The sequence below is a fragment of the Coturnix japonica genome, chromosome 5, assembly GCF_054131305.1.
Source record: "Coturnix japonica strain WE chromosome 5, WE-NBRP24, whole genome shotgun sequence".
NCBI classification, from domain to species: Eukaryota; Metazoa; Chordata; class Aves; order Galliformes; family Phasianidae; genus Coturnix; species Coturnix japonica.
The window spans coordinates 6,848,625-6,874,672 of record NC_140667.1 but is presented as its reverse complement, the minus strand read 5'-3'; the positions used below and the strand labels follow the sequence as shown (position 1 = coordinate 6,874,672).

General features: G+C 39.6%; 1 protein-coding gene and 1 long non-coding RNA gene across 5 annotated transcripts; both read left to right on the top strand.

Annotated features, from left to right (window-relative positions):
- Positions 1-12,079: 12,079 nt before the first annotated feature.
- On the top strand, positions 12,080-13,370 carry LOC146760630 (uncharacterized). Its single transcript, XR_014946873.1, has 3 exons — positions 12,080-12,193; positions 12,901-12,974; positions 13,145-13,370. It is a non-coding gene; the product is annotated as an uncharacterized LOC146760630 (long non-coding RNA).
- Positions 13,371-17,882: 4,512 nt separating this feature from the next.
- Positions 17,883-25,632, top strand: LOC146760629 (intestinal mucin-like protein). 4 transcript variants are annotated; one of them, XR_014946322.1, is made up of 7 exons: positions 17,883-18,089; positions 18,198-18,361; positions 19,049-19,153; positions 19,725-19,765; positions 21,664-21,794; positions 22,790-22,919; positions 25,532-25,632. XR_014946322.1 is itself a non-coding variant. In XM_085548192.1 (5 exons), the coding sequence occupies exons 2-5, from the start codon at positions 18,322-18,324 to the stop codon at positions 21,709-21,711; spliced, it is 237 nt and encodes a 78-aa protein (XP_085404318.1). In that variant the 5' UTR covers positions 17,883-18,089; positions 18,198-18,321; the 3' UTR covers positions 21,712-22,576. The 4 variants fall into 4 exon arrangements, 1 of the variants encoding a protein (XP_085404318.1); XR_014946321.1 differs by having other exon boundaries at positions 17,884-18,089; positions 19,722-19,765; XR_014946323.1 differs by lacking the exon at positions 19,725-19,765.
- The last annotated feature ends 416 nt before the right edge of the window (positions 25,633-26,048 follow it).

The following is a 26,048-nucleotide window of genomic DNA, read 5'->3' as shown; positions in this document are numbered from 1 at the left end:
CTATTCCTCAAATCCTTTTTGAAGTCAGCATATTTATTTCACTATTATGCTAATACCTACTCGTTTAAGCAGCCTCAATGAAAAAAAAAGCACACAAACAGAAGCAATTACATATTTGATTGCCTTACCAGTCTTATTTGTAAATCATTGGTCCTGCCAGGTTTTTTTAAGATAATTTTATCAACTTGTCCTTAGACATCTCAGCTGATCCTTTAAATGATAACTGTTCCCATGACTGTAAAGGATAATTCTAATGAAACCACTTAAAATATTTTTAAGTACAAAAAATATATATATATATTTTTCTTCTTTCATGTCTGATGTATTTCAGAGCCCTAATATTACCATCTTTGTTACTCCTGCCAGTGAAAACAGCTTATCATAATTCAGAAGTTGTAACCATTTATTTTGCAGCCTGTTACAGATGCTTTTAAGTCAACTGACAAGTATTTTAGGTTTGTTTTTTGTTTTTTTTTTTTTTTATAATAGTTGCAGATCCTGGGCAATTAATTTCTCTAATCACATTCACCCTTTCATGCAGCTGTACACAAACCTCTTAGTTAAAAATACTTACTTTGTGTTTGAATAGCAAAATATTGCTCTCACTCCATTGTTTTGCCAGGCACTGTTATGTGACATAAACCACAAAGAGGAGGAGTGATGTCTTTTCTAGGTACTTAAACTCACAGTACCTTAAGCCTCCATCCATTGTGAGTCACTGTTTAAAACCCTTACAGAATGGCATCACAGGCTTCCCTTTCTACCTCATTGGTCAAATACAACTTCTAGGTGCTCTCCAGCCTACTTCACTCTCTCCTCAAATCCTTCTGGTCAGAATGGGCAACAAGTCTCACCTCACACACATAGTAACTGTTGCATTAATTATAAAGACAATGTAAAAAACTTACTGATGGCAGCCTCGACACTTAGGGCAGTTTCACTTGAGTACTTCTGTCTCAAGTGACATCTTCCATCTTGCTGGCAAATTCATTTATCCCGGAATGAGTTTAGAAACAGCATCTGCACATATTGACAATAATAACTTATTCGTCTGCATGTTAGGGCAGTTGTTTAATGAGATGCATATCTGAAATAAGTGTTTTCATTTTCTTGCTTTTAAGTACTTATCGTGCAGTGAGTGTCAGCAAAAGCGCACCCATTCTTTTCAGTGATTGCAGTGTGATTTGTATTATCAATTACCTCTTGAACAGAGAGAAAAACAGAAGTTGTTAACATGTCAGAATGGCACAATGAGCTCCAGGAAGAAATTTCCAGAAAAATATGAATACAACATGTTTAAAACTACTAAATAACACATTACATACAGAAACAAACAAACTGGTTGCACTTAAAAATATATTCATCTTATTAGGATTATTTAATTTTATGATAATATTATTTCCTTGAAAATCTATGTCCAGAGTATCACTTCTGAAGACTGCAAGACCATGGCAAAGTGAATTCCTTACAAACCATGAACTAATTGTGCCTACTGGGAGAAGTCTGTACTTCAGGGAAAAAAGTAAAGAAGTGAAATGTAGAATCTGAGTATTCAAAGGTGCACCAAATTAATGATCAATGTGAAACTAACTGAAGCATTTAAAATACTGCAATAAATAGAGATCCCAAAAAATCATCAGGTAAATCAAGGCAATTTTTTCAGTTTGGTTGGAAATGCAGATTAGATACTGACAGATCAACACAAAAACAACAGCATAAAAGAGCACGGAAAGTGAAGCAGTGCATCGAGATGGTGGACAAAGGAATTAGTTATATGGCAGTAACCACAATCAAATGGAACAACATGTCCTTGCTTGAGTCACAGTTTTGCTTGTACTCTCTCAGAACAATTACTGTTTTATAAGCACAGGGATTAACATAGGAGCTTCAGGGTTATATGTGCTTAATTGAGCTGATATATAGCTTGCACTATAACGTTTCTTCATGGTAAAACGAACAATACTTCCAAATTTGGTTTTGCATCACAATGCCTTTCTCTCTCACAACCATCTGGATGTGGAGTAAATATTTATACATGAATGATGAATCTCTGAAAAACTGAAAAACAGATTTATCAAGGAAATTATTGCAGTTGATTGTAGCGCTGTTCACAGAAGTTACACAAATGTAAATTACTACTTAAAAAATGAAAATAAAAGAATTTTTGATGTAGGTTTTTGTTTTTTCTTTTTTCAGATTAACTTACTACTACTGTCAAATTTCTTTTATAGCTAAGTGGCATGGAAAAATAAATGTGATGGTTATGATCAATTATGAAGTGACTAGTAGACAGCAGCTCACAGAAAATAAACTGCCTGATGAACTTTTGGCATTTCTCAATAAACTTTGCTCTCTACACGTATAAAAGGAGCAGGGTTGGGTATGAACGACATCAGCTTGAACAGCCTATCACCTTTTGATACTAATACTTCGGTGGGTTTTTCCCCCCATCCCTGTAGTAGGGCTTAAACTTTACTTCCGATAAACTTCATTCAATGAACTTATTTGATTCCTGCACTAACTGCAAATATTCAGTGTACATCTATGAAGTATAGGTGAGCTTAATGCTACCACCCACCACCACCTTAATGAGGTCAGACATACAGTAATTATCCACTCTGAAGAGCATGGTCTTGGGATGATTTAATGATATTTGAAGGGTGCCATGACATAGATACTGAAAAATTAAAAAGCAGCCCATCGCTTCCCCTTTGTCCCAGACTTGCAAGTGATTGTGATTACTAATAGCATGTTTATCATTTCTAAAATTCAAATGTGCTTTGAATTCAATATAAGACATAAAAAGTTACTGAAATTTTTTAAAATTGAGACCCAGAGACTGGTGAACGTTTTGTCTTATAACTATTTGATACCCTAGAGCCGTTCTGCATTAATCTCTAGAGATTTTAACTTCCTTACAGTAAACAACATAGAGCAATAACTCCTATTACGATTTTAAACAAACTATGGAATCTTTTTCTTCTACCCAAAACAAACAAGTTTTCAAACTTTTAATGTCCTGATTATCTAAATTATGATTGTGAATATCATTATGGAACACTGCACCATATGATTTCAGAGCCTTGGAATTCAAGCAAAAACTTGAAAGCAGAATGCTAAGACTTCAGAGAACTCTGTTAGCATTTTCCTGTTTTTCATTCATGTTTGAAAAGATCAGTAGTATCTAACAGTACATCTTGAGAGCAAGATGTGCCTCTGAAATATTTTCGTAAATATAATGTGATTTTCACATTCTTATAGACAGCAATCTCACTAGCATCAAAATCTAGGATATAAGATGTGAAATATTTATATGTAAGTGGTGGGTTGACCCAAGCCAAACACCCACACAGTTGCTTACTCACTCCTCTCTCCTACAAGATGTGGAGAAAATAGCACAAAGGCTCAAACTTATGGATATAGATAACGACAGTTTAATAGGTGAAATACAAGCTGTGCACACAAGCAAAGCATAAAAAGGAATTAATTCACTTCCTCTTATTGGCAGGCAGATGTTTAACCACTTCTTGGAAAGCAGAGTTTTAACAGAGAAAGCTGTTACTGGAAAAGGCAAACACTACTGTTCTCCGAACTTTCATTGCTGAATACAAAGCCACGTGTGTTAATTTAGTAAGTGATTTAACAAAATAACACCTTAATTAAGAAAGAAATTTCCACAATACATATGTAGTGTTGACAAATGTTGTAGTTTTTAGTATCTCAGAAAACTCCTAACAAGCATAGAATAATCTGTGATATGTTTCCAATTCATTTTTTGATGACTCATTTAAAATGAGAAACATACATCTCCAAGGTGAAAACTATTCTGTACTACTTCAAACAATAAAAGAGTCCAAATTAACCTCAAATTATGGCAAGCTCAAGTTGGCATATAAATTTGTATTTTTATTCACTGGCTAAACACATAGCAAAATCTCATTAATAGTTTGTGGAATTCATGCCTTGGTTCCTAGTTATGTCTTTGGGCTCAAAAACTAATCTGTAAAGTTGGACAAATTCAGAGCTAGATCCACATACATTCTGTATAGATGGGGAAAAGCAGAGAGAAAAGGGTCATGTTTTTGGCCAGATTTCATTTGCAGATGGCTATGTATTGATTAGTTCTTCAGTGCAGCACTAGATAAAGTATTCTGAAGAAAAGATTTCAGGTATAACTCTAGCATCTTCAGATTGCATTGTAGCAACACATGTACATCTCACCAAATATCAATGACTTAAAAACAAACAAGCACAGTAGGTATACATCAATTAAGAATTACATCCAAAAACTGAACGAGAGCATGATTTTTATTGAATCAAACAAATAGTATAATTTTGGATACTTGGAGCCTTCTGTAGGATGCTGTAGAGATTATAGATTAAGGGCTCACAGCAGTCAAAAAAATAAATGGTCAAAAAACATGCAAAAGAAAATTTACCTCCTTTCCATTCAAAAACACAGGAAAAACCTCAGTGCCATATTATCTCAAAAAGTAGTTGCTAACTTAGGGAAATTATGAGTGATCATATAATTTATAATATTATAACACTTCGAGTTCAAGCACTTTTCCCAAAGCTATGCCTAGTAGAGCCAGAAGGAGGCAGAAGTTGAACATAATTTCTCTACCAAACTGTACTAGAAGCATTTATGACTACTTCACAAACAGGCTGTGAATAACAAATATTAAAGAGCTTTGTGGGCTCCTAGCTAGTATATTATGGGCTCCTAGCTAGTTGTGTTTTCCTATGAAACTGTAATCTGTCCGCAGGATTCACTATATTATCTGTAACCACTGGGCTACACTACTGCTTTCCCAGCAGCTAAGGCACAATATTAAGTGAACTTCTTCATCTCTTGAAAGCCTTGGAGCTCACAGCACAAAGCAAGCTGCAGATAACAAACCCAAATGCCTGAGCAGGCTAGAAAGAGTATAAGCACACCTTTCATCGTAGGAGGCTATTGAAGATGCTTAACGGATCTAATCTCCCACCACGAGTTGTGCTAATGAGTTGCTCAAGTACAATTGTTTTTTCCTTCAAATTATTGCCAATTGTTTAGAGGCTTTTAAAGGTAACTAAAAAATGCCAACCTCACCCTAATGCAGGCTGAACGACAAGCTCAGGAAGCTTTAATCCCCTCATCCCCTTCACATCCAACACTTGGGGCAGACACCCAACCACGTGGCAACACCTTACACTGAAAACTGCGCTCTGCACTACATGGGAAGCAGAGCTTTGCCTGCAGTCATTTATCAGTGTGCTCTGCCCACAACCAAGCTAAGAGCGTTTAGTAACAGAATAACACTAAGGCAGAGCTCTGCATCCCAGTTCTCTGCATTTCTCGTCCCCTGCCTAGGAGGCACCAACACAGCGCTCTCTCTGCTCTCACCACACGATCGACGCAGCTTAAAATAAAGGCCGAGAGTCACACCAAAGCAAAGCAACAAGCACACACCGCAAAGAAAAGCGAATCTACGTTTAAATGCTCCACGCCAGGGCAGTACCACACACGGAGAGCAACGCAGAGACGAAGGTCCCGACCATGCTTCGCCTTCCAGCTGCTACAACAACCACAAAGTCTTCAGACCCCCCCGCCTTCCATGGAGCCCGGCCCCGGCTTTCCCTGCCCGCGGAGGGCCGCACCTCAGGGCCGGGCGGCTCAGTGGGGGGTAGGGGGAGATGGTCGGCGCGAGACCATGTTGCTGCTGCAGATGGTGCTGCATCTGCCGAGTTAACGGCAACGGTGATTTTACTGTTACATGTTGTAAGCAACGCACAGTGAACAAGCCCAACTCCCTTAACCTCTCTTTGTTGGAGAGCTGCTCCAGCCCTCCGATCATTTCTGCAGCCCTCCTCTGGACACTCGCTAACAGATCCACATCCTTCCTGTGCTAAGAGTCCCAGGCATGGACACAGCACTCCAGAGGAAACCTCATAAGGACAGAAAAGAGAGGGATAATCCTCTCCCTCTCTCTCTGCTGCCACCCCCCTTGTTAATACAACCCAGAACACTATTGGCCTTCCAAGCTACAACAATGTATTGCTGACTCAAGCCCAGCTTTTCACCCAGCAGATCCCCCTCTCCACCCTCTAAATCCTCTTTAAGGAGTTCTTCTACCAGCCTGTACACATACCTAGGATTACCCTGTATAGTAGTAATTACAGAGTAATTGGAAAACCAAACAGTATATAAGAAAAGACTCACCAATGCTGAAGCTTCCAGCCAGAACAAATCCACAGCAGTGTTGTGGACCATCACAAAAACACCACAAAACAGCAAACTCCAGAAAACAATGCAACCCTAGCGGTGGTCAGCCCTTAAATGGGATCCAGGAGAAGTGGAGTCAAGCTCCACCCCTTCCAGGAGCACAGCTTACCTTCACCTGTGCTCCTGCAGCTGACTCATCTCTTGCCTCAGCTCGTTAATCAGAGGTTCAAACTGTGATCAACAGTTTCCCTTACAGTACCCAAAGTGAAAAGCTAATTCTTTAGCGAAGGCATTGCATGCAGATGAAGGACTCCTGCACACTTGCATGTTCTGCTCCAGCTTGTGTCCTAGTGAGTTGTTAGCGTATTTCAGATTACAAGGCTGATTTGTGCTCAGCTGGTGATCCCTTTCAACTTCCAAGATCTGTTGTGAAAAAGAATAGGTCTAACCCTAGCTCATTGCTCTCAGTGGTGAATTTGTGCAATTGGTTTATGCGACCTAAGTGCTGTACTTTTGTTTTGCTAAGAGAGGCTTAGGGTGCACTTTACAGCTAGACACAAGCTTAAGGTATATGTATGGGAAATTAGTAATTACTGCCTAAACCTTTGATTAATCGGCTGAGGCAAGTGTTGGGGCAGTTGTGGGAGCACAGGTGAGAGTAATTTAGCTGTGCTCCCAGAGGGGGTGGAGCTTGACTCCACCTCCTCTAGGCCCCCTATTTAAGGGCTGACCACCAGTAAGGCAGCATTTCTTGGAGATTGCTCCTTTGTGGAGATTGTCTCAGTGGTTCTCAGCAGACTGAAGGTTTCCATATGGGTGAGTTTTTCTTATAAATATCCTTTTGGGTATTTACAGCTAACATCTTACCATTATTGTCTCTGTAGAGGTATGGAAGAAAAGAATAGTCTAGACAAGATTATATAGGGAGCTAGGGGAAGAGCCAAGAATCTTTTCCAACTGGTCTCCAGTGGACTCATCTGCAGAGTCTTCTCTTTCTGTAAGTAGAAAATCATTGTGTTGAATGCTGAAATTACAGTAAGCTCCAATATATGAATATTCTAACTCATTTTCACTTATTTCTGTATATATGGGTGTTACTAATGAGTGCCAGCAAGACAAATGTTTGTTAGCCATCTATCAGAGTCTTTTGTGCATTTGTTCTACACATGGCAATATCAATTACTACATACTAAAGCTTAAAGTTGTTGAGATTTCATCATGCAAGCATTGTATGACTTAGCAGTTTTTGCAGGTAGGCAGGCTGGTAGCTTGTAAGATAGCAGCATCTTTTATTTTGCATACACCAGAGACTAATGGTTTTTTTTTCTTAATGAGAAAAACAGGCTGAAGTGATACAGCCAGACACTGGTATTTATTATGGTTTTCTCCAGCTTCATACTAACAAAAAGAGAAGGGGAGGGGGGAATACTATGAAATTACTAAACTGTTTCTTTTGTAAGAAAGCCAGTTAGTTATAGATTTCAAATGCAGTTTCCCCAGTGATGTGTCTGTGGGAGTTATTGGTGTTAAGCACTCCAGAATAACTAGTTATTTGACAAAGTTCTCTAAAGGGAACAAACTGTAAATGACATGATGGCTTAGGTTACAAGGGACTTCAGAGGTCATGTGTAAGAGCCTACAAGTAAGAAGGGGATGGACTCTTTAGCAGGGCTTATACTGATGGGTCAAGGGTAAATGGTTTGGGATTGATTCTGGAAAATGTTTTTTCCAATAAGGGTAGCAAGATATTGGAATGGGTTGCCTGGGAATGTGGAGAATGCCCTGTCCTTTGAGAAATTTGAGGTCAGGCTGGATGGGGCTCTGAGCACTGTAATCTAGCTGTAGGTGCCTCTGCCACAACAGCCAGTTCCTTCAGACCCTTGGGTGCGTGTTGTCTGGTCCCATACACTTGTACTCATTTAGTCTCATGAGGTGGTCTGTGACTTGCTCTGCTTTTAGAGAGAGAGGCATTTTGCTTCCCTAACCCCCACCTAGAGGTTCAGGGATGTGAGAGGTGTGAGAAGCCTGACTGGCAGTGAAGTCTGAGGCAAAGCACTTGTTGCGTATCTCGGCCTTCTCCATGTCAATTATAACCAGTTCTCCTTTTCCATTTATCAGAGGGGGTGCACTCTCCTTTGCTTATCTCCTGTGACCGGTGTACCTGTAGAACCCTTTCTTGTTCCTTTTCAGATCCCTTGCTAAATTTAGTCCCATCTGTGCCTTGGCTTTCCTGATCCCATATCTGCATATTTAGATGGCATTCCTGTTTTCTTCTCAGGCTGCATGTCTCTGCTTCCACTCCCTCTGCATTTTCTTTTTCCTCAGTTTGACCAGCAGGTCCTTGCTCAGCCGTACTCGTTTCCTGCCTCTTCTGCTTAATTTCTTATACAGAGTCCCTTAAGAGAGCTGAATGATTACCTAAACATGAATTATTGAGTGATTCTAAAAAGTGGTGTTTCAAGCAGAAGCTGGTAATAAGAAAAATGTTGACAGGACAACTGATGAGGGGTGCATAAAGCAGCATTACAGTCTGCTGAGTGAGACACATCAGAATGCGACATTTTACTGTCTTTGGTGCTGTGGTTTGAAGTGTTTAGCTTGACTCTGATGCTAGCAATTAGAAACATGCTGTTTGTTGTTAAAAAGAACCAAGTACTGTATTCTGCTTTGGTTTTCAACATGTACCCACCATCATGGTCACAAACTTCTTTAAACATTTGTGGGGTTTTTTTCCATCATGATATTTTTTTAACTATTTTTTCATGTTACCTGCAAAGTTACAACTGATTCAAGTTACACCACCTTCTGTTGATTTGCTCTGTCTTGTTCTAGACTACACGAGTGTCAAGTTCCCAATGTTTAATTTGGTTTTTGATCAGAAAAGGAGTTTCCCCTGCAAGCAAACCAATATTTTAAATGTTATAAGGGTTGTGTATTGCCTTTGGGGGTAGGTGTGCTTTTTTGGTTCAGCTACAGGCAAAGGCTTGTGAACGGGAACTGCTGAGTTGTGGCCTTGAACCACTGATTGAGCACCTGGGGAAAGGACCCAGTCAGCCCTGAGAGCACAGGTGACAGCATTTGAGCTGTGTGAGCGGAAGGGGTGGAGCCTGGCTGCACTTCTTAGACCTCGTTTAAGGGCTGACTGCCACTGGGGAAAAGTATTTTCTTGCAGATTCCTCCTTCGTGAAGCTTTCCTCTGTGAACCTAGAGTCTTCTGATATGGGTGAGTAATCTTCTTCCCTTTTGTTATAGCACTTTTCTATTGTATCAACCCTATCATTTAATCTCTGGTGAAACACCATTTCCCATCATATTAATCTGTCCAATTGCTATAGGCCTGCCCTAGGATTAGAGTGCAGGTAAAGATGGCCAAGCAGGCACTTCTCAGTTTTGATTCTTCTGGGCTGGGGTGAGGCTTAACTAAGGCTCATGTTGGGTACATGTTTTTTTGTTTTTTTTGTTTGTTTGTTTTGGCTGCTTAGTAAAGTTTTGGCACATTAAATTAATTTGGGAAAATAAGTAAATCTAACCCTGAATTAGAAAGCTGAATATTGCTTCATTCTTCCAATAAAAATGAATGTATGTTGGTGCTATGTTAGTCCTAACTACCCATCAAAGTTATTGCTAGAGGCTACTCTATGGTTAACTCAAACACAGATCTGGAAAATTCTGCTCAGCAGCATTTAACTCATTATTGAGATACTGTTAAACTGACACAGAAGGATGAGTACTCTTAAGCTTTATATTCTCAGGCAGAAGCCTGGTAGAAGTTTGTCACCTATGTTTTAGTGAAGCACTTCCATTACTGTGGCTGTTCTTGCTGGAGGTCAGCAAGCTCTGTGCGTTTTGGTCACCTTCATCTGTTACTAAGTTGCTTCTGTACTTTTTGGCTTGAGTGCTTTCACAAACCTATTCTCAAGGAAGGAGCAAAGGGATATCTTTTTAAATGACTTGTATGCTACTTAATGTTTACATCTTGTCTCTGTGTTTTGTAGTTCATGTACAGTGTGTTAATTGATTACCTCAGTGTGCTGGTGTGACTCTAAGGAGTCACCAGGGAAAATCCCCTTGAATCGAGATATCTTGGAATGTGGCTCAACATGTAAAAGATCTTCCAGAAATAATTTCTCAGCAGTCCCTGATGTTCCTGATTCTCAGTATTGCTGTAAAATTTGGGCAAAGAAGGAAGCAGAACTGCTAATCAGAGCATGCCTTTCTAATTAACTGTTTTCCAGGTTCTCTTTAATTCCTTCCCAGTTGAGCACTTGGCAGTAATCTCAGCGCTAGGAAAAAAAGTGTTTTTTTCAATTAGCGGTTATATTTTGAGGGAATATAAAAGGAGGGAGAGGACTCTGCAAGCTGAAGTTTTCTTCTAGGAGTTGAATGAGACAAAAATAAGTCATGCTGTTGTGGGTGAAGGAAAATAAAAATTGCAATCTTGGATACCAGAATGCATAAAGAGGAATGTAGCTTGCTTGATATAAATGTTGAGGCATACAAAATATATTTATGTCACCTTTCTGTTATTTTCAGCACTGGAAAAGCATCCGTTGGACTCCTCTGGTGCTGCAGTTAATGATGTGGTCCAGTTGCAAAGAATTCAAAGAGAAACATGGGGGTATAATAAGAGGTCTCAAATATGACCAGGCAGGTAAGAAGAGAAGACTTCAGGTCACTCGGGGTAATCCTTAAATATGGAGAAAGTAGAATTGGGCTACCATAAGCATCCTGAAGTATGCAGGATGAAAGAGATAGTCTTTCCTAAAAAGACTAGACAGAAATAATAGTCTTATGTGTTAGAATGTTGTGACATTAATCTACAGGAAGATAGATGCAGGTTAAACAATGGTAAAAAGCTTTCTTAACAGGATAATAAGATGCTGGTGTTTCTGTCTTTGGAGGTCTTTAAAAAGATGTTAGACAAACACCTGTCATGCATGATACAGGTACAGATATTCCTGTCTAGGGCAGGGGTACGGACCGGATTTCTTGGCGAGGTATTTTCTTTGCCTGTTTTTTGTGACTCTGTAGTGAGCCTGCTCTCGCTTATGCATGTTTGGATCAGTTCCATTCATCCAGCCTGAGATTCACATTCCAGGGTGGGACTTTGGGGGTGCTGGGGGGAAGCTTGGTGATCCTTCTTTGGTGAAGATTTCTCCTGTGGTCTTGATTTTTCTGATATGGGTGAGCAGTCTTCTTCCCTTATAGCACCTCTCTACTGGGCCAGTCCTTTCATCGTTGTGCTTTTCCTGTTAAAAATAGGAAAATCTGTTGAATTGCTGTTCTATTCTTAATGTTAGTATTATGTTAATGCAGAGCATCTAAATGACTTTAACAAGTGGTGTTAATCTGGCATTTATATGTGGGTTAACCACACTGATGTTTTAATTAATTGACAAAAATGATACGAAGTGCTCTGTCAAACTAGAAAAGAGAACTCATAGGGATAGATGCAAAGCCTTGCAGGATTAACCTTGTTCCTTCCATGTTCATTTGCACACATTTCTATGATTTTTTCAGTTTTTTGATGAAGTGGATTGGCTTTCTTGTGGCAGGGATGGAGTGAGCACATTTCCTGTGGTGGTCCAGCTTTACAGACTGCCCCTTTATGAAAGGGTGCAAACTTGTCTAATCTCAGTTGGTTGGTATTAGGCAATACAGCAACTTAATCTTCTCCCGATTGCTTCTCTTCGTGTCTTAAGATATCACAATGTGACTGCATTATCTGAGCACCCGATGTCTTTGATACAATGAAAGCAGTATCAGAAGCACATACCGAACCCTTGTGCTTTCCCTCTTCTTGTTGTGAAGAAGCTATTAGGTTCACCTTATCCCAGGTGGATGCTGCAGGACAGGGTAGTCAGTGTGAAAGCACAGCTTCTCTGTTGTGTAAGCTACATTGTTGGCATCTGCTTTGTCCTGCACTTGCCAAGTTGGCCTGTACAATGCAAAGAGCAAATGTGTTGAACAACCAGCTAGTACAAGGTGAGAGTGTGAAATCACAGAGCAGAGTCACTGCCTCTTTGAACATTAAAAACAATATAAAATTATATGGAAAAGTTGGTGGCCATGCCCTGTGGCTGGGGGTGGTTTGAACTTGACAATCCTCGGGGTCCCTTCCAACTGCCATGGTTTTGTAATGTTGCTGTCAATATTCCACATCATAACATCACGTGCAGTATGGATCATTGAAACATTCATGCTCCAGTTCTGTGGAATAACAATGTCCCGAATATTCGGTTTTCTTCTGAGAGAGAGAGTCCCAGAGGACTTAGCAGCCAGAAATAAGGCACGAGAGGAGGACATACATAATCTTGCTCCCAGGCTGTAGTTCTCGGACTCTTGGAGAGTGGGAAGCATTCCAGCCATGTCACCTAGAGTTCACAGTAAGGCTCTCGGGTTTTGGGGACTCCCTGTTTTGTTCGATTTACTAGCCTTAGTCATACTGTATTACATTGTGTTGTCTTGTATTCTGATATCATATTTAGTAAAATAAGTTTTCATCCTTGGATTGCTGCCACTGTTCTCTTTTTCTCATTCCCCTTTTCCCTTCCCTTTTGGGCTGGGGGGCCCTATGATGTGGCTCCCCCTGCCAAGAGCACAGGTAAATCTAGGTAACCCATGGCACCAACTCAGGTCATTCTTTGAAAGACAGTTCATTTTGGTGATGCTGGTTATTCTTTTTTAAACAGTGCTACAGCTGAGTATGAAGAGGGACATCTGGCCTCAGGAAATGATGGCTTCCAGTGGGGGTGGCTTGCTGCAGGTAAGGATCAGGTGAGGCTGTCGACTAAGCCTATCTGCTGGGTTAAATCATTGTCTTCAGAAGTAAGAGAGTGGAAGCTGGAGCTTTTCTTATTAGATTTACATTCACCCCTGCCAGGTGGAGTACATGTTGATGAATATTATGAAAAGTTTTGTTGTTTTTTCCCCCAGGTTCATGCTTAAGCTTCACAGTCTTGGAAGTCTGGAGCATAAACAGTGGGTGAACTCCAAGAGGACAGCATTGCAGCAGACAGCATAGAACAAAGCTGTAAGTGTTGCGGTAGCTGGTATCGGGATTGCGTCCTGTTCTCTGCAAGCCACAGTGTTGTGGGAAGCTGTGGAGGAAATGCTCAAATGTATTTTAAGAGAGGGGAGCAGGTATCTCCTAGAAGCGTATCTGAGCTGATTAAAATGGGCTCTTAAGAGCGGATATCTTCAGGAGGTGGCACTGATGTTCAGTGTAGCTGAATGGTGAGAAATAGGGGACCATATGTTATCTCTTATGTCTGAAAATAAGGAATACAAGTACTTGCAAGGCCTGTGTCCTATGTGGAAGGTTATTATAAATACACTGAAGAATATGCAAGCCTATTGGCAGATCACTGCTGTGGTACAAGCTCTATCCAGACCTAGTGCTCAAGCACAGTTAGAACTTGATTTCCTGTTACCAGGAGTTTCATACTCTGTTTGCTCATCAGCCTCACAAGTTAGGGCTGCTGTAGAAGCCCCAATTACTCCCCTGTCCTCTGCCTCCTCAATGTCTCCGGCAAGTCCAGTGACAGCTAGTGAGGAAGATGCAGTGAAGGAGGCTGCAGGGTGTGCAGAGCAGCAAGAAGCTCCTGAGAGTGAAAGTGACTCAGATGATGGTGGGAATGAGAAAATGCTAGAGGAAGATATTAAAACATTAACTGAGAAGCTGCAAGACTTAGAACTATGTATGAAGGAGCCATCGGTCTCTGAATGTTTCACCAGTGTCTTTACAGCCCCTGCCTATGCCGCTTCCTCCCTGCGTAGCAGTCCTCCACCTTCGCGCTGATCTGCGGTTATTAGAGATGTGATATTGGTAGGACAGTGGCAAGCTGTGTTTTGGCTCAATCAGCAGGAAGCTGCTCGGTGGGAAGTGCATGATTTGAAATTGTTACAACAGGCTCTTAAGACTAACTGGCTATGGGATAAAATCTGAAGCTTCTAAGCAAATCATTCAATGTATTTTCACTGAGGATGTTCAAATGCCACTAGATGCTTGTTATCTTGAGCGGTTGTTACTAACGCCATCAGAATACTTGTTTGGTCAGGAATGGACGGAAGGGCTTTAAACAAATCAGTCAAGGAGGGGACCCTCGCCGCTGCTCCTCGGTGCCGGAAACGGGCCCTGCCAGGATTCGATCCGCGGTGCCGATCTCCCCCCAGGCAGGGGAGAAGGGAAATCGCACCCCCTCCCTTCGCTCCGGCCCCGACGTCAGCTGCGCCCTCCGGGTGCCGCTCCGGCCCCGTCGCTGCCGATGCCGCTGCCGCCTTCCACCCCGCCCACGTCGTTTGCCCCGACGCTGTCTCTCCCCGCCCCGCCTGCATCGCCTATTGCTGCGTCCCTGCAGCCTGCTCATAACTTTGCTAAAGACAAGGATGGACCGGCAGCTCGAACTTTCCACCAAAAATGGGGGGTTAAACATACTACAGGCATTGCTCAATCTCCCACTGGACAAGCTATCGCTGAGCGCATTTATCAAACTTTGAAATCCATTCTTGTTATTAAACAGAAAAGGGGGAATATGGGAGATGCACCATGAGAAAAATTATGTAAGGCTTTGCTTGTGCTGTGTTTTTTGAATCGTGATCATACAGATAAAGCTCATGTGGTTTGTTATTTAGGAGCCTCCCCAGTGCTCAAGGAATGGCCTATGGTTAATGTTTGGAATATGGGCACAGGACTTAGTGGTAGGGGACCGTCCCAGACAACTTGGGGTTGTGAATATACTCGTATTTTCACACGGACTGGCCCTATGTGGGTTCCAGTATGATATATTTAGCCTCATCTCGAGGCAGAAAATAGCATCCAGCCTTTATAGTAACTGGAATTATGTGTTTCTTACCTAGTGGTATTGCTTTGCAACTTGCTGTGTTATAGATAATATTAGTAATGATTGACATAGCGTGTGATTTTTTTCTGTGTTACCAATGCTTTCACAAGAATTAGAGTTTTAGGCATAATCCAGTTGGTTGTGTGCTTCTTCTATTTTAGTAGCAGTTCAAATGGGTACTGCATCAAGAATTACTACCTACAGATGATTTTTGTAACATTATTAAATCAACAAGAAAACGTTTACCAATTAAATAAAAAAGGGAGCTAAGGATAAGGCAGGTAATAATGGGAGTAAGTGACTATAGGTGTAAATAACTTTCTGTGAGTAGTTTTTTTTTTTTTTACAGTTATCTAATATAGTGGTTTGTTCTATTTTGTGAGCAGGTGTTCCACTTGGGCTCTGTATCATGCACAGGCCATGCAGATGTGGAATCCAAGTGGGGGGAAAAAAATCCCTGCAGTCCTTGACAAGAATAAAAACTGGAGAGGATCAGTGATGGCTGAGAAAGGCCAAGTGCACTTTGAAGCAGGGGATGCCCTGCTCGCACTGCCTATCGCATCCACCATTGTCGTGTTCCTTTTCTCTCCTTTTGGTGGTTTGCTAAAATAAATGCCTGTATGAGTGTGTGTGTGTGTGTATATATATATATATATATATATACTTAAAAAATTATGACCTTACATGTAACCTTATGTTTAGTGTGTTATCAATCAAGGCTCTGATTCAGTGATGATGTTTATGTTATTAAGATAACTATTGCTATTATTTTATAGTGTGGTAATTTCTTGCTAATAAACAAAAAAAGGGGGAGTTATAAGGAAGGAAGAAAAGCTGAAAAAGGAAACTTGTGAATGTAGGATAGTTTTTAAGAAACTATTTGGATCATTCATACCTGAGTCCAAACAAGGACCCAGCTGGCATAAGAGTGCTGGAAGGAAACTCATGCTGCATAGAAGCTGAACTGAAGATCACGCTGGAAGAAGCGCTTCACTGAAGAAAGCAACCCTGTGTGCAGACATGCTTTTCTGTGGAGGAAAGAATGGGTCCAAGATGGAATGTATTTGGAGATCTTTTTAGAGGTTTTGTGGGATGGATTCAGAATCTGCTAAAATTAGGGTTAGTTTTATTTTGTTTCTCTGTGTTTTTGTTTCTGTTCCATTTTTGTTGCAGTGTATACAAAAAAATGATACAGGATACTATAAACTGTGCATTTTCTATTAATAAAGAAGGGGGAGACATGGGCAAGTAACTGTAAGCAAGTAAGCAAAGAGTTTATCAGATTCTTTAGCAAACCTTATTACTGTGAAAACCTGGAAGACCAGACTGTGAGACAAAGAGCAAGCAATGTCTGTTTGCTTCTAAGAGTGGACAGGAGGTTCCACTGATATGTTTTGTTAATCGTGTTGCTCTTAAGAAACCTTTCATCCTTTATCACTGTTGGTTGGGAGAAGCTGGGGCTAATTAACTGGTTAGAGAAACTGTTAGAGGAACAGGAATGTCTTGTTTGTTAGTAAATGGTATATAAGACTTATGTTAAATACAATAAAGACACACGGTTCTGATGCTACAAGAAACTAAGAGGGCTCTCTAACTCAACTGAGCACTGACAAATTTTACACTGAAAGATGGTAGCTGGAGAGTGCATATAATAAAGAAGTTTTAATGATTAGTATGGTGATACAGTGGATCAGGCTACCCAGAAAAGCGGAGGTTGCATTTTTATTGAAAGTGTTTGAAGCTGGTTTTAACAGGATGACTCCATCTAGTAAAAAATGTGCCTGCCCATGTCAGGGAATTGGACTGCATAATCATAAAGGGTCCCTCCTACCCAAACAATTCTATGCTAATATCCTAGTGATAGAATATATTTAGATAGCTATAAATACATCATTAAATCACACTAAAAATGTAGCATTTTTAAGTTACTTTCAGTTATATTTTTAACAATAGAAGTAATAAGGGAGTCTGCAAAAATATACATCTATTTTCAATATCAGAAAGACTTGTATTAGATGTGTCTCTCTTTTTCACACGGTCAGCTGTGTATTTTGCCGGTACTGGCAGATGACTCATTTACTTAGCATAATCAGAAGAGAATGGAAGGGTAGGAATACATTCCCCTTTAAGAGCTTGTACAAAAAAGATGTAAATTCTGAAAAAAGTTGTAATCAAGATATAGTTTCCTGGCTTTATTTCCTTAAATATAAACAGTTGTGTTATGTGGCAAAATCGCACAAGTCTGATATCTACTTAACCTCTCTGCTTCTCAAGATTGTCAAGCACGCATAGCAAATGAGTACTTAATGTTTAATTTCTTGCCATAAGGTCATGAGAACTTTGTGTGATACTCTTAGTGAGCAGTTCTCCCAATCCAGCTTATGAATGTCCCAAACATAAAGAATATAGAGCATGTGGTCCTACTCGAGACACAACCTGCAAGTCAAGGTCAAGAATTCCTCCACCGTTACTTACATCTCATACAACTGTTCAGCAATATCTGAAGCGTATGTGGCTGAGAGAAATCAACCAACCTCCCGTCACTTATTTGTTTGTGCTGCTCTCTTGATTCTGAATATAGATGCCTGTACTTTTTATGTTGTTCAGCTAAACTAAATGCAAACACCGACAACTTCTAAATCTCAGAAGTACAAATGATTTGCACCTATATCTTTAGTTAATGGTTCTTCTTCTGTGTGCCCGTGATATTAAAGGTTTTCCTCTGAACATTTTGTTTTGTGCGGTCCACATTATGAAACTTCAGTTAAACGAGTGGAAGGCTGTTTCTGTCCTAATGGTACAATGCTGTTTGACTACGGTGTGGATGTCTGTGTAAATACCTGTGGTGAATTTTATTTCTTCAGTTGAGTACTTACTTGTTTCCTCTTTGTTTTGTTCTGATGCATACAGCATTGATCTGACCGTATGCGGTATTCATACAACATGTAGTGAAGATGTCTACTGTTATGTGAGTAGTAACAGAAATTTATTTTGATATTTTCACAGGCTGTGTTGGTTTGGATACGATACCAAGAGAGGTATGCTGCCGTTTGCTTTTGTATTCTAAGGCAAGGTTGGGTAGGGGGAGAAGAAAGTTGTCCTAATTATGCGATCACTCACTTTTTCTTTTTTTTTTTTAATGACAGTTTGGAGAAAAGTTAGCGGCAGACCGTCAGGACTGCATTTGCCTGGAAGGTGGAAGTGGCATCGTATGCGAACCTCACAGATGTCCCGAACAAAATAAGAGGACTCGTTCTGGGAAAGGCTTCTATGAAGTCACTGAAGTCAAGTCTGAAGATCCCTGCTTGCAGTGAGTTAATGCTTTTGTTTCTAGACTTCATTTATTCTTTAGGGACAGAAAGGAAAATAATTAGTTAAGCATCAGAGACACGTAGTAGGGAGCCAAGAAATGTTTTCTTATATCTGTGTGTCCAGTGTTAAATAAAATGTATTTTAATATTGCTGTGACACAACACATTTTCTGTTCCAGGGTTCAACATAACTGCACCTACAGTTCTTCAGCTTAGAATCAATTTTTTTTTATTTTTTGTTTTTTTATTTGTTTCAAATAACAATCAGCTGGATAGCAGAGTTCTCTGTGGCTGTGTGGTTTTCATTATGCAACAGTTACCTACAATGTTGGAGACAAAGAGAGAATAGTGTAACATTTACTCATGATTTCATTCCAAAGAATTGTGATACTTTTCGTACACTTGGTAATTAGGTGCTAGAAAAAAGAAATGAATGCAGTTCCTCATCCAGTGTATAGTGCCTGGATTCACTAGGAAAAATGCATCCTCCATGTGCCCTTTGTTTCTTTGGGGAGGGTTTGGAATATTTCCCAGCAAGGAAATGTTGCTTAAATGGGGACTCTGAGAAATACTTTTTCCTTTTCCTTCCTGTAATTTAATGTGCTTTACTTTTGTGGGGTTTTTTTTGTTGTTTGTTTTGTTTGTTTGTTTAATTTTTATTTTTATTTTTATTTCCTCCTTTCCAGTATGCAACACAAGTTTGAGCACAACTAAACCCCCCAAGTTTACGCTGGGATTTGAAGTTTATTCTTATATTCCCGGTGATGAGTGCTGTCCCGTGTACCAGTGTGGTAAGTCCTTTGGAAATACATTTAAATGATTAGCTTTATATATAATGTAATTTAGTTTTAGATTTAATGAGACTGCATGCAGTACCCTAATGAAAGAAGTCAGATTCCATGAATCGGTTACTGCTAACTGTGGTTACTACTATTATGTTAATACAACTGTGAAATTAGAGTTCATGTTGCTCAAGTGTTTTTTGTGCTGGTAGGTGCCTGTAGAGACAGCTACAGAATTAACTGAGATAGCGGTCTCAGCTTTAACTGAGCAAAATGTCCTCGCTAATGTATCTAGAAGAAGACAGATTGATGATAATTGATACAGAGAACTTCTTGTTTCTGTTACATTGACATTCTCGGTTAGGAACTGAACTACCTATATTGGGTTAAATCTTCCTCCCTTGCTGCACGCTCAGTATTTGTTCTTGCACTTTATGTACACCACATCTGCTACCAGAAATGCAGAATAACCAAAGTATTTGAACGTGAGCATTGTTATTCGCTGTTGAAGAAATGATTGTGACTAGAGCAAAGGCTTTTTTTCACCAGTGTAACTGCCTAACTCCTTTCTTATTAGCAGTTCCCAAGAAGGTTTGTGTACATTACAATGCTGAGTTCTTGGTAAGTGAATCTTTCATCAGTCTTCTAAAAATGCCTAAAAGGCCATTCGGCAGACTTAAACAGAAGTGCTATGAGGAAGTTTATCCAGTAGAAGCAATATTTTAGAAATCTTTGATTTTTTTTTTCAGGGATTTATGAACTCAACACTGTTTAAATATTTTCTGAAAAGGTTTATGTGAGTAGAGAGTTGTTTTTAAATGTCAGTACCAGAGAGCGATTTGGTTTTAGGGTGAAGCGTTTATGCATTTTAGAAAGTCAGTCTGTGTTTACTGTCAGCTCTTCATTTCAAGTTTAATGCATTCAGAAATGAAAAGATTTGTAAAGAAGGAATATTCTGAGCAGATGTAGATCCCTAGTAATTTCTTTAAGGTCTAGTAAATATTTACTTACGTATGTTTATATGACTCCTTTGCTTTTAATATCCGAATTTATCTTTGTTATGTAGGACTTCAATCAAGACATGTGAAGTTTAATTCAGTATTATTTGTCTTCATAAATAGCTAGACAAATATATATTTCCAGTTATGTTCACAGTGGATTCTTATTCCATTGCTTGGTTTTGAGGTTTTTGGGGAATTAAAAAATGTCTGTCACATGTCATATCTCATTAATATGTGGACCTTTGTTTCTTTAAATTGATAGCCTAATTCCTCAGTTTTCATTGATAAGTGTCACGATCACTTTTGCACTCACTAAGTTAACTCCAGCACTCAACTGAATGTCATCTCCTGTCAACATATTCCATGCAAAGCATATTGTGAACCAGTAAGTGACTAATGTTAAACTACAGAACTAGCAAACAAATATAATACCCGTGTCCATGACAGATGCTATGGTCAATGAGTTACATATGTTATGTATGGGGGGCAGAAAGCGAGAACCTGGCTACGGTGTGGACACCAACTGTCCCTGAGCCGTCTATTTTGTGTAGTTTGATAGTATAACCAACAGTTCACCTCGGGAGGAGTAGCTAATAAATGTCTGTAGTAATGCATTTAATGGAATTATACTTAGGTTTTTGGCATGCTTACCACCATCTTTAGTTTATTCCATCTGTAGCCTGCTTTTTTTTTTTTTTTTTACTTCTTTTTGGAGTAGTGTAACCCATAAAAGCACCATTCTAGAGTATGCTTTGAGGCATAACCAATTATTGGGTTAGTGTGTTTTCACTTATTTATCCACAATGCATCTATTGGTGCTGTCATTTTTATCTAATTTTAATATCTAGGGATATGAACAGCAACACGTAGAGGGTGAGTGTTGTGGAAAATGAGTGCAGACTAAGTGTATTATACATACATCTCACAGTTCCAGTCTCATTCTGAACGTAAATATGCTCTACATGTTACCTCTCTACCAAACTGTGCATCTGAAATGTCAGCAACCTGAAGCAAAGACAATCTACAGTATTTTGGTATGAGGGAAGCATTAATGAAATCAATTTTTCTTCTAGGCTTTTTCTGGAATGATAAGCCTGTAATATCATGGAAAAGTTTTTGTGTTGTTTATTAAGTTACTTATATGTTGATGATTATAAGCTTGAAATTTTCTCCGTTATGTAGTTTCTGTGCACTGAAGAATGTTAGAAACACCTGCACGTGAAACAATGTTACTGCCGCTATTTAGCTTTCCCTAGGCAAAATCCACGGGCGCCGATGATTTTGTTTGTATTGTTAATGTGCTTTAAGTGCTCCGGGCACTTTCTTTTTCTAGGGAAGTCCCACGAGATTCTCTCCGCTTGTGGCAAACTGCAATGTATGTAAAATTATGTATTCAAAATTGCTCTTAACCTAAAAATAATTGACTGAGAAACAATATGAAAGTCATTTTCAGAGGAGAGGAACGTTTCTCTGAGTTTCCTTCACCTCTTTCTATCACATTTTGTATTTCACTTGCAGCCTGGAGAGTTCATTAACGATCCTTACAACAACTGCACCATTTATTGAGATGTACACATCTCAAGAACCAGCTTATCTCTTCCACATCTGAAATTACATGTCCTGCATTCAAAGAGGAGAACTGCTAAACTGTAAGTAGAGATGGAAAACAAACCACCTAGGTAATGCATTAATTGCTTCAGTTTAGTTCAATCACCTAATAGAATGATATCTCATTGACTCTGATGATCATCTCCAAAGTTTCTCTGTCCCACCGGTGCGGATTTCTGCTTCACCTACAGACCCACAGAGCATGTTAAATAAGATATTTGACAGAGAGTTTATGATTCTTCCGTCAACTCTCTTGGTAGCCAAAAAACCGGTCAGAATTCAGATGAAAGTACTTGTCAATTACTTTGTGAGAGGTCGTGCCTAAGAAAGAACCACGGTTTTTTTTGAATGTCACAGAAATACAAGCTGACCGGTCAGTAGGCAGTAGTGCCATGTACTATACAAATAGAGAAAAGTCTCTGAGAAAAAAAATATATATATATATATTTTTTTTGGAGTGATGGTTTGATGGTTACTGTAGACTTCCTTCAAAACTTCACCTGTATTTCCACAGTCCCCTGTAAAAATTGATCGATTTCAAGTCTGTTATAGACCATGATGTTTGTTTATTCTGATAAGTGCTAGAGTTTTAGCTAGTAATTTCCTGCCATTGAATATTTGCTCTCCTCTATTATTGACCTACAAATGTCTTTAACACGGGAAAGGAAAGTAATACTATTTTTCCTGTCTTTTATTTTGTTCTTTTAGGGAACTGTTACATTCTTATGTAACGGTTGTTGCAAAGCCTATAGGTATGTTGCTGTATCTGAAATAACAGCACAGAAAATGAATTTGCTTCTTCAATCAGACCATTCTATCACGCAGAGACTGATACATTTGTATTTAAACAGATGCACCTGTGCTTATGTTTGTTACTCTAAGCATTCAGCACCCAATCTGTCTGGGAGGGCTTAAACTGAAGCAGAAAGAGCTCTCGAGACCATTTTTTCATTGCCCTAGCAGAGCCAAGTGTACTGAACTTCAGGGACAAAATGGAGCTATTTCACTAAAAGCATTTTCTGATCTTTCCCTTCAGGCGTACCTCTTGATAGCACCACGCCATGCTCTGTCCGTGAGAGAAAAGACTTTATTGTCTATAAGAACTGCCGTTCTCTGAAGAGAGTTGTCCTGACTGAATGTGAAGGAACACGTGCAACTTCTTCTCTGTAAGTAAACTGACCGGATGCTGAGATTTGAATTCTGCCACTGACCTTGTTTATGTAAAAGGAACAAAAAATTGATGGACTACAGAGTAGCAGAAGACTTAAAACTACCAGCTCCCAAACTCCTAGGCGCAAAATCATTAAATCTCTGACTCAGAAATTGGTTCAGTTTAATACAAAGCAGAAAAGGGTAGTGTATTGCATTGGAATTAAGACAGCTATGGCAAGTTCTGTCTGTGTTAAGAGATGACTCGTCTTTCATTTATGTTAGACTGTCTTGGATAGAAGTCACTGTAAGAGAATATGAATTATTTCCTTTAACATGAATGAGACCCGAGAGAAACCGATCTTGATGTTCATAAGCTGATGAGCTGCCTCTCAGCAGTTAGCATATGAACTTAAACATTGACATATAAAATGAAATAGATACATATGTTTTAATGAAAGTTTCAAATACGCATAACTTTTATAAGGTAAAGATGTGAGAAAACAAATGCCTTAGTAGTAGTGTAGGTAGAGTGATTTCATTGTGTTATACCCTGAAAATCTACAAGAAAGTGGCTAGTGTGACACATGATAACGAGCTATTAGAGCACATTAGAATAATATAATTCTAAATCCCCATATTGTCACTTGCTGGCTGTTGCTGCATATTCCGTTGGGCACCTTACATGAAAGAAAACCGGCCTTTACTCTGAGATTGAACCCCAGTTAACCGGAGGGGTTTACTAACATTTTCAAATACCTCATAGTCTTAGAGTCTTGCTGGAGCTGCCTGTGCCTGCAAGCATAAGAAAAAGATGGCTCTTGATGCAGTTTATGGGCCGATACTGACAGATTCTGCATGTTAGCATTGGTATTTAGGAAGGTGATGTACAGAGTGCTGCAGAAAAGTCCCTATTGTGAGATAGCAACAGAATGAGCTGCAGGTTCTTGTTTCTGTTAACGCTGCTTGTTTTGGAATACACCCTAGGATTCATCTGATACAACTGTAGCTCTTGTAGCCGATAGGTCTGATGTTATTGTAAGTGGCATTGTAGACACAAGGCTCTGTAGTTTTCTTTCTCAGCTCAGGGCTGCATTTGCCCTTAGTCATTTGATCCAGCATGTTTAACACCTGTCTGTGCTGGGACGATGAGAGGAATATTAGGAAACTGAACTCCTAGAACTCACTGCATTTCTTCAATAGGACCTACACTTAATATTTTTTACTAGAAAAATATTTTTTTACAAGAAAAAACCATGGCACTGCAGGGTGTAATGGTCCCTCCTAGTAATGGGCAAACTCCTTCTAGTTACAGGAGTTAGAAGATCCTGTGTAAACAGTATCCCTGCAGATTTTGGTTTTGCCACTGCAGGGCAGTGTAAGGCTAGGAATATAAAACGACTTCAGAGGCATTATAAAGCCTGCTGCCTACAACAGGGAGTTTGTATTTTATCAGGTGAAGAGTTTTACTTCTGAAAATAGCAGATGCTGATATTTCAACACTAGACTTGTACACTTTTAGTAAGCATTAAAATAAATTCTTCTGGTAGGAATTTATACATATGCACAACACGGTGATATAAAAACCTGCATTATCAACAAAACAGCATGTGACTTAGCTACCGCTGGCTGGAAACCTATATCTGAGAATGGCTGTTGTCCTATTTTCTCCTGCAGTAAGTACCATTTTTCCTTAAGATGCTCTTTTGAAATTTTTCACTGAGAGGGCTTTGAGGCCCAGGCCCAGGCTGCCCAGAGAAGCTGTGGATGCCCCATCCCTGGAGGCGCTCGCAGCCAGGCTGGATGGGGTCCCGAGCAGCCCGATCGGGTGATCAGCAGCCGTGCCTATGCAGGGAGTTGGAACTGGGTGATCTTTGAGGTCCCTTCCAACACAAGCCATTTTGGCATTCTATGACTCTGTGATTTTTAATTCCTTGAACTATTCCGGTTTTTATAAATGAGTCACAATCAGAAGAAATAGCCTCTCTTCTTTCCTCCCTGATACATTTTGTAGAGCAAGAGTAAGTGCTTTAAGTTCTCCAAAGATAATGTTCAGCGAAATATCAGTGTGTGATCGATTGAATGCTGAATTTGTATTACAGTCAACCTATCCGGAAGTTCTGCTGCCAAATCTTGCGTCAGCAATTGCATACCTCACCCAGCTTCCCATTTACATAGTAACCAGCAAGGTGGCTAACAATAAAGAAAAGCTCAGCTAATGTCAAATACGGGTAAAGCTATGTGAAGTAAATTAGTTTTGCATATGCAAAATACCAGGAAATAGAATTACCACCAACTTTGTGCATAACATTTCAGCAGTTGTTAGGTGTTTTAAAGAGATTTGATCCCTTTAACAGATTTTTTAAATATACACCTGTTTTTAAAGTTTACTATCCCCTTTACTGCCCGCCGTTGTCGGAGGAAACGTAGCACTTCCATCAGAAGGATGCTCTGGTCACTTAATATATGAAAAATGAATGTTAAGTGTTAATAATAAAGCAATAGAAAAAAATGTTAAAGATTGAATCTGAAGTTAGCCGTTGCTATATAGATTCCTTTTTATTTTTTTTTTCCCTGTATCACAACACTTGTTCATGAATTGTCTGCCCTGCTTTAAATATTTCAACAGATTCCTGAAGGTGGCTTGAAGAACTGCGTATCCCAAATATCTCAACCTAGAAGCCAGTCTCTCTGATAGCTACAAGATATTTTGAGACTTCAGGTTATAAAGAGCCAAAGGGAATGAGAAGCAGGGGGTCTGGCAGGTGACTGCGTCTAAGTCAGATAACAGACTAATGCCAGGAAATGAAGCGCTGGAAATCACTGCCGACGGTGACTGGAGTTTCTCACCATGTCGTCGAACGTGTGAGAAATAGCACAGGTCAGCAAAGTGACAAGGGACTATCGCATCAAGGATGGACGTGTACGATCTGCTCACCGCTGTCCAGTAGCGCACCGCTGTGCTGCGCAGCGCTCGAATGCCACTCCGGTGACTTTCCAGCGAAGAGCAAACAATATCTTTAATGTGTTAATTATGTTGCCTGCATAATTTACAGATATTTATATAATGAAATTATACGATATATATATATGTATATATGAAGACAGGTTTTAATTACAACTGCAATGTATTTTGTTTTTGTATT